A 9,702-nucleotide genomic window follows, 5' to 3' on the forward strand; every position below is an offset into this window, starting at 1 on the left:
AATATAAATTAGTTTATAATTTTATATTTTAATATAAAAAGATTTTTTTTTTATTTTTATAAATTTGTAAGTGTTCATTTAAAAATAATTATTAAAATATAAATAGTTACATTCTAGCAATACATATATTAAAATATATTTCTTATTAATTTTTGTTTTATAAAATGTTTTGTTTGTTAAATTAATAATTAATTGTGTACTGATGTTTAAAGGATTTGTAAAGTTTTTTTTCTAATTTATAAAATTAAAATGTCTTTTTTATATTTTTATATTTGTAAAACAATATTTTCTTTTGTATTCCCTAAGTAGTAGAGAGAATAATCCTAAATCAGTAAAAAATAATTTAAATTATATTAAATTGCATTGTAATTTTTATTTTTATAACAAAAACACCTTTTTAATGAAGCTTGAAATATGCTCTCCGCCATACTTAATTCCTGTATAATTTTTTATTTTTAATATAAATAAATATAGACAAAATTTAATTATTTAGAAACCTAATTTTTTATGAATTTATAAAATTTAATTTAATAGTTTTAAAATTCTAAAAATTTATTAACAAACTTGTCATGTGTATTTATGAGATTTTATATTGAATCACATCATAAAATTTTAGAAGATGAAGAAATACCGTTAAGAAATTTAATTTTATAGTTTATTATATATAAAAATGAAAAATTACATCATTTAATTTTAATGTATGATAATTAAAGTAATAAATTTAAACGAAACTTGTATAAATTAATTAATTTTATGATATTTGAATCGTGATGGTCTGATAACATAATGTAGAAATTAATTTTATTTAAGGTTATTATTATTATCATAAATAGACTATAATATATTTAAAAATAAAATAATATAATAGAGTATAATTCTTAACAAAAAATAAGTTAAATAAATTAAATAAGAATAAAATAATTGAATGACAGAAATGTAACGATCGATTTTATATCTGTTAATTTTCTGACAACCGAAACGAAATAATTGATCCAAATCACAGGTGTTGTTCTGATAACGTAATACACTATATCAGCAATTATTTTTAGAATTTGTTGTCTGTTGCTTATTACTGAACCGTTACTATAACGAATATTATGCATTAGATTCACTTTAATTAATTTCTCTCAATAAGGAAAAAATAAAACATCGTCACAATGCCGGACTGCAATTTTTAATCATATTTTTAATTTATTTAATTTAAAATATATGCTCTCCACCTCAAATTAGTAGTGGCTTGCCCCTGTACATCATGTACTGTACCTTTAACAATAGTCGTGCCGGCCTATTTAACATCTTCCAGGAGAAAGTGTTCGAATTGAAATAACCTGACTTTCGATTTGTATAGGAAGTTCATATATAGTTAATCGGGGCATCGTGCCCCTAAGGTTTCCATAGCTGACCTTGTCTTTCATGTATCTANCTTGCCCCTGTACATCATGTACTGTACCTTTAACAATAGTCGTGCCGGCCTATTTAACATCTTCCAGGAGAAAGTGTTCGAATTGAAATAACCTGACTTTCGATTTGTATAGGAAGTTCATATATAGTTAATCGGGGCATCGTGCCCCTAAGGTTTCCATAGCTGACCTTGTCTTTCATGTATCTAATTCCTTTCTCGAGATTAAGGAAAAACAGAGATAGACAGACGGACGGACGACATTGGGAATTTATAAGCCTACAATTTTTTCAAATTGCAGCTCAATTATTGTTATTTTTGTTACGGTATTATGACTTGCCTTTGAACAAATATGAATGCTTCCATGGTTAATATACTTTCTGCATTTGTACAAAGTTCAAAAACTTAAAATCATTGTTTTATTATTTCTCTTATTACAGAATTCGTGTAATTTGCGAAACTTTATTAATTATTTTTTAGAAAATACTTAAATATGTATAATTATTATTTTTCTCGTTGAACTGTCTATTAATTATTGCAATGAGTTTGCTTTTGCGTTGTGATCTTCAGTCTTGAAGTTTAGAACTTCAAGTAAAGTAACTCTGACTAGACAGCGTTAAATACTTGACGACCTTTATGAACAGCATTCATACTTAAAATTCTTGAACATGTTGTAGTATCAAAGATTAAATGCGATTGATATTATATAGGTTATATATATATATATATTCAAATATATAATAAAATAAATCAATTAAGTCTCTTCGTGATTTTATCGCGAACTTTGTCACATTAATTAACTGTTTTCACATCTCGTTATTTATTATTCAAGATGGCATTCTGCTTGGTTTCATTCTGAATAGCCCTTTATGCGGGAGAAAATTTAAGATAACCAAGACAACAAGTATCATTCAAGGACAAAAATGTCATCTTAAAATTCATATTAAATCACGGTTGACATTCTATTCATTCTCTGTCCATCTTTACAATATAATTTACATTTATTCATTTATTTCTGATACTTTCGTCGGATTTTTGATCAATATAAAATATATTCAAATTTTATATTTGCAAAATTCAATACTACAAGGATATTTGTCAATAGTAATGTATGTCACTCTATATGCTAAATCACTGTCAATATAGTTCACAGAAAAAATACATCATATTTAAATTTCATATTATTTTATTTGAAATAGGCCTATGCTGAACAGTTTTATACAGTGAAGTCCAATTTTCTTGATCTTTATTTTATATGATTTTGAAATACAAAAATAATAATTAATTAATCTTACTATATGCATAGAAATTAAAATAAAGTATTATAAAATTTACTGAAGAAATCAAAAGATTTCAATTAATGATATTTACAGATTTGTAATGTTTTGATACTTAGTTGAAACTAAAACTAAACTGAAATAGAATTATTGTATATAAATTTCAGTTTCTATTGTCAGTTTCTGTTTCAGTTAATGTCGAGTCTAGACCTATTTTTCTAAATTTTAATATACTGTTATGGAATTATTTGCTGGAAACTTTGCCCCAGAAATGATAAGCTTACTTAAATTCCAATGACATTGTATTGAGATTTTTTGTATTAATAATGTCGAAATTGATAGTGCAAGTATACGAAAACATTGTAAAATTTTAGAATAGAAAATTTCAAAGCAGTCTAAAAGACATAAAATTCTTTATTTTCTTATTTTGAAGAAATTTATTAATACTGTATTGGAGAATTAAAATTCGTTTAGTGGATAAGTGAATAAATGAAATTGTAAATATAAAACGAAATTATCTTGTAGCTCTTTAAAGAATAATAAAGATTGATTTGGTAGGATTGAATAATAAAAGAGAATGCCTCCCGGAAGAACTTTTTAACAAAAAACTGGAGGCGGCTGGCTGTTATGTAAGTATCTGTCACGTGAAGAAATCTCCAGGCGGCTAGCTTATTAGTCAGGCAAGAATTCAGGCAGAATTAGCTTATTAGTCAAGCAAGAAGTCAGGCAGAATAGATAAAACCAATGGAACACTGATAACTGGCCAGTTATCAGTGTTCCATTGGTTTTATCCATTCTGCCACTGCTGGATAGAATAATAAAACATTTTTCTAGAAAAAGCTTTTTTATTATCTTTTATTGAACAATTCTAGCTTTCCATCTATTTACTTAATGCACATTTTAAATTATTATTATTTCTCATTTATTTGATATATTGATATTAATCTTCTTAAATATTTATTGTAATAATTCTTATATTTTATAAACGAAGAAACTTTAAGTAGGATTTAGTTTTTCATGGTGTTTGATAAAGTGAAATATGACGTGATAGCCATAAAGTTTTCTTTTTTAAATTCCTGTAGTGAAGTAAGTGCTTTTCAGAGTATTTTATTCGGTTATTATCGAAAAAATCTAATGATAGAGACCTGACTTGAATTTCACATATGCAATTGAGTAATAATAAATATCAAACATTTGAGACGTCAGGATTTTTAATCAACAGATTTAAGGTCAAATATATAAATGCATTATAAAGTAAAGCTTAGTTCTCACACGACGAAACAGAAATGTTAACTAAAAATGGTCATTCTCTTCAGGCTCTTCTTTAGCAAAGTATATTCCAATTAATACCATTAAGAAACTAATAATAATTAAACAAAAACTCCACTAATAAAATATTTTCACTGCATACAAACGTTGTTAACTCTAAAATCCATTTTCTCACAAAACAGCACAATAATTTTCTCTGTTTCTCTGTATCAGAAATTATAATTAGTGTTGTAGTCGTAAACTTAACAGTGGGTATATGAGTTTTATTAAAATATTTTTCTTTCAACATTTAAAATGTCACTAAAAAGAATAAAATGAGTAATTACAGCACAATCTTGCCATCCGGACGTTCTCTAGTTCGACACGTCCAGTAATCCGACAGTAATTGACAAGTTGGGTATTAATAGGTACTGATGCCAAGTCGTAGATAAACTTTATACTAGTTCACTTTGTACTAAATTCGAATACCTTCCCACTAAACAGACACGATATCGAGCCCGAGTCTGTGACCGATGTTAAAGATTGTTAGAATGGTCATCTTATGGGCTATTCATACATATCAGTGACCTGCCAGGAACATTCGTGACTTTTCAATGATGTCTACATACATATATCCGTGCAGTTTGATCATTGTCACGTTAGTGATGTTCGAAACGGCAAAGTTCACAGACACAAAATTAGCAAAACAAAATTACGGTATTTTCAAGCAAAATCGCCTGTTGATAAAAACCTCCAGAAATCATCAAAAGTTAGTTAGCCAGTTTAGAAAAATAAAATATAACATAAAATACAATATATAAAAAATATAAAAGTTTTATAATTATACTAGTATAAATAAAATATAAAAAATTATCATAAACATTTTAATATAAAATATTGAAAATAAGTACAGAAAACAGTCAGTGAGAAATAGGGCTGTGGAGTCGTGTAAAAATCTACCGACTCCAACTCCTACCAGGGAAGGATTTGTTACCAAAATAGACCCGGAAATTCTGATGTCACAACGTGACCTCAGAATAAAATATTCAATAAATAGAGTTATAATAAAGATAGAACGTAGAAACTTTTTGTAGCGATCGGTCAAAAAAATGACCCCTCCCAAATTCTTACATTTTTAGACTCAGGACACCTTGAAATGTCGAGATAGGCAAAAGATTCGTTCTTTTTCCTGTATGTATGGATGTTAGACTGTATGTGGGGGGCGATTTTGTTCACCCTGCTTGAAGCCTAATAACTTCTGTGGTTTTTAAATCGGAGTCGGGCAGTTTAACACCGGAGTTATTAAGCTTAAAAGTGGTTGAACTAAATCGTGCCCCCATACACATTCTAACATCTTAGACGAGAACATCTTAACGGGTTTTTACTTACTATTATAAAATGACAAAAAGCTTAATTTTGAGGGTAGAGACAAGTTTTATTTTAAAAAAAATTAATAACGAGTAAAATATTCATTAAGTTCTACGACACTGGAGATATGACATATGACCTCTTCTATGTCTCCACCCTGTCGATCTTTAAGAACCAAAATTTAATAGCATTAATGCCCCTTTATACACAAGCTACAGTGCCAAATTTCGTTTCTTAAACTTTACTCTGTGTTCTGAGATATTGTTTAATAACTCAGAACACAGAATAAAGAAATTAAACAAATTAGACGCCAACACGCGCGCGCGAGAAGTTTTCCCTTTTAATCTCTTTAATCTCAAAAGACAATGTGGCCATTGGCCTTTTTCAAGTGCCACAAATATACAAAAAATAAAAAAAATAAAAAAACAACTGAGGAGCAAAAAGCATCTGAAAATCAGCAAAATAATAAGCAATAAAAAGTATATTGCATGTATCGTAAAAAATTCTAGATACAGTTATTTTTTTATAATTTACACTGACAATAATTTTATTTATCACATGAATTACATCAAGTATAAAAAAATTAAAAACAAAATTTATATTACAATTAAATTTCTTAAATTTAGATCTATATCTAACATTAAATCTTTTATATTTCAATTAAATACAATTTATAAAATATAATTTCTGTATAATACAAAATCATAAAACGTCCTGCATATTAAACTAATTTAACTTTGATATAATTATTTCAATTATCAAACTTTAATTAATCTGAATTATGAAGTTATAATTAATTAAAAGTTTATAATTCAAATATTTAATTAAAATTTCAAACATTATAATTATAAAATACTTAATTAACGTTTTTCTATGAGTCCGTAATATTTATAAGTGTGAAAAATTTTATTGCATTCGACAAAATAGTAATCATCGGATCTGACGTAGTATTTTGAAGGACCTATTATTTTTGTCCATGGATTATCTGTAATACTTGATAGACGATAAGTGTGCTTAAATTCTTCGCTGTTTAATATATTATGCAGTCTTCGAGGCTTGTTAGTTATGATTCCATCGACGCCCATTCTGAAAAATTAAATATAAATTATTAAATTGTGATGATGATAGTATTATTTAAACGGTCAGATGGCCGAGACAGTTAAGGATCTATTGCTCTGGGGATCCGGGCGAGTAACTCTCCAGGAAATTTTCCAGGATATGTTGGATCCCGTACCTCACCATTCTGGTCTCTTTGTGGGTCTGGCTGAACTCTTAATGGATACGTGAAAAAGGCCATCTCAGTACCCATAGGGCAGAAAGGTTCAAAAAATTATTATTTATCAAGACAAAAATCGTAAATTACCGTAAAGCTTTCCTTAAATTGTTTTCTCTGTCTATAGTCCAAAAGTATACTTTATTAACCAAATTACTTAGAGAATTTCTTTTATCAATTATAAATCTCAGTCTCGAAATTGATCTTGGTATGCAATTAGTTATGCCATCAGAAAACCATATAGAGCTGTTAACGCCAACACTCAATAATGCATTTTCTATTTTCAAAGGATCTTCATTACCTGATATATCATAACCTGCACGTAAAATGTGTTTATAAAAAATAGCAACAAGTTAATTATTTTTTTAAAAATATTGCCTTATTATAAGATATAATGAATTATTTTAAATAGATATTTTTAACTTTTCTGACCAATTTTTGTTTCTAAATCGGATAATCCTTCTTCTTGTAGCGTTTCACGGAAACTCCTAATAAAATTGACGTGATTCGAATGAGGAATACTCAATAAAATCCAAACTTGACTTTTGGAATGACCTAAAATTATAAAAAATTACAGCTTATTATATTTATTTTCCTGTTTTAAAATAACAATATGGAAAATAATTTAGTACTGATGTATTTTCAAACACTGTTTTTATCATTATCCTCATCATCAGCAGAATGAACAAGAACCATACTGAAATTACCTTTTAATATAAACTTCTTACTCGTAAAAGTAGTATATGGAGCTTACAGTGATGCGAGCCGCAAGTAAACTTTGCAGTCCACATACATTTTTACTTTTTCGACTCTGTTATATAGAACAGAGGAAAATTATAAAGTTCGATCAAAAAATAATCCTTCCAAGATTTTCAAATTTTTGGACTGAGGGACCTTGAAACGTTGAGAAATGCAAAAAAGGGAGTTTCTATATGTATGGATGGCAGTGCATCTCTGTGTATGTAGTATATGTGAATGTTTGTATGTAAGGAGCACGATTTTGTTCACCCTATTTGAAGCTTAGTAACTCCCGTGCTTTTTGTAGAAAATCTCTGAAATTTTGCAAGGAGGACTGTGTATTTGGGTCATTGATGCTGTTAAATTTTGGTGGTTAATGGTCGAGGGAATGGGGAGATATAAGAGGGTCGTGTGTCATATCTCGAGTAGAATCGGGTTTAATTAAGATTTTACTTTTTAATTTAATTTAATAGCATTTGCAATTTTTTATAAAACTCATCTCAAAATTAAGCTTTTTGTCATTTTAAGATAATTAATTATATAAAAATTTATTTAATATAAACTTTTAACAGATGACGCCACACGCAGTTTTAAATGTTGTCGAGAAAGTTAAGTAAGTCGTAGCTGTATTTTTTCTTGACGTGTTGCCGGCTTTAAACCTGCCGAGTACGGATATAATATATAACCGCCAGTACACTACGTTCTAAATTAATATTGCTAATGACATTCAAACTAGTAATATATATCAGTGGTTTATTATCATCTTTCTACTGGTCAAATTTAGTTTGAATGTGTTTTGAACGTTTACTAATATCAGCTTAATTATGGTTTCTTAATGGCATATGCTTGAGAATAGAAAAATAAAATTACTCTGTCGAAGCCTTCGGGCCGCTTATTAGGTCTTTGCGTGACGCGTGTGACCTGGCTGCCGATTGCTTATGATTAATGTATAGAATACCTCAACCTTAAAACAAATAGGAAATTTATTCTCAACTACTTTTGGTAATATCGAAGTGTTGATATTTAATGACAAGGAGAGGCTTCACTTTCCTTGTCATTAAATACCGACACATTTTTGAGCATCATACTCATATAACACATAAAAAACTAGCATCCAATGTGCATCACATGGTATGACGACGAATGTGCTACACGTGTAACGAAACTCAGAATGACCAAAAAATAGTTAAGATTAAGCTCCAGGCTTAAACTGAAATTATTTACGATGATGAAGATGATGATTTTAGAAAAACTTAAAATTTTAAATAAAATAAAATTTACCTCTTTCCCATAAAAATATGACCATTTTCTTAGCCAAATCTTTTCCTGCTTTAATCCTCAACCAGTCAGAATTTAAAGATGAAATTTTACAATCCAATTGTAATAATGTAAAGTTTTCTTTATAGCTAGGATCATCTAAATAATGTGATTGAAAATAATTTAGAATTTACTTTTATTAATGATATCTACATTCATAAGCCTTCATCTCTGAATTTAAACATTAAGATAAAGTACTTTATCAATAAGTTATAAACATGTTTGAATAAATAACGTTGAATAAAAATATACTGTAATAACAAATAATTAAAACTTAGATAATTAAGAAATTATTTTAAAGCATTTTACAAATTGATATTTATGGTGTTATTAAATGAGAATTTTGTGCCAATTGTCTCACTAAACAAAGAAAAATAAATATATAAATTTACCTGGCGTTGTCAATTTTTTTACTTTCAATAAGTATCGAAAAAGCAATGAACTTCTCCAACAATAACGCCAACAGTCACACGGAAAACCGTGATACATGAATTTGGCAGTACCATCGGAATCGAAGGTAACATCTGCTTCTATAGCATTGGCACCTTCATCTAAATATTCTTCTATCTCATCGATGGAATTTACCATATGGGCTATATTCCAAAATGGACGAACATTTTGAGTGCTTAGCTAAAGTAAAAAACAGTATTTACTTAAGTTAAAAAGCTAAATAGTACTTAAATAATATAAGTTTAAATCAGTTTTAAGAAAGATAAAAATGTAAAGATTACTTTATAGTTTATACATACAGTAGACCTCCCTATAACGCGGATTCATATAATGCGGATTCGTATATTGCGGCGAAAAAATTGCGCCCGTATTCGTATAAAGACACTAATAGAGACTCGTAAAATGCGGCAATACGTCATCGCCGACTCGTGTCGCGACAGGATTGGTCGAATCTGGACCAATAGTGGACGGGTAAGTTTAGGAGGTTAAGTTGAGTTTACTATCGTCTGTACAGTATATAAATTAGGTACTGTAAGTCTAATACAGTACTGTAATTTTATACGTTTCTTGTGAAAAAAAAAATTCTTATTCAACGGCCAGAAAAATTATTTATATTAATGATGTCTCCAAAG

The 9,702-nt window shown here is 28.2% G+C and overlaps 1 protein-coding gene across 1 annotated transcript in view; it reads right to left on the reverse strand.

The window, feature by feature from the left end:
• Positions 1–6,097: 6,097 nt before the first annotated feature.
• The window catches only part of LOC111624179 (phospholipase D SdSicTox-betaIIB1bxii-like), a 9,855-nt gene continuing 6,250 nt past the window's right edge, over positions 6,098–9,702 (reverse strand). The window contains exons 2-6 of the mRNA XM_023366988.1: positions 9,013–9,250; positions 8,585–8,719; positions 6,998–7,120; positions 6,656–6,881; positions 6,098–6,378 (exon numbers count right to left, since the gene is read on the reverse strand). Of these exons, the coding sequence (XP_023222756.1) occupies positions 6,153–6,378; positions 6,656–6,881; positions 6,998–7,120; positions 8,585–8,719; positions 9,013–9,250 (948 nt within the window). The 3' untranslated portion in view covers positions 6,098–6,152. The remainder of the gene's footprint in view (positions 6,379–6,655; positions 6,882–6,997; positions 7,121–8,584; positions 8,720–9,012; positions 9,251–9,702) is intronic.

The sequence above is a fragment of the Centruroides sculpturatus genome, unplaced genomic scaffold (genome assembly GCF_000671375.1).
Source record: "Centruroides sculpturatus isolate CEXI.00-Female unplaced genomic scaffold, Cexi_2.0 scaffold70, whole genome shotgun sequence".
Classification (NCBI taxonomy): domain Eukaryota; kingdom Metazoa; phylum Arthropoda; class Arachnida; order Scorpiones; family Buthidae; genus Centruroides; species Centruroides sculpturatus.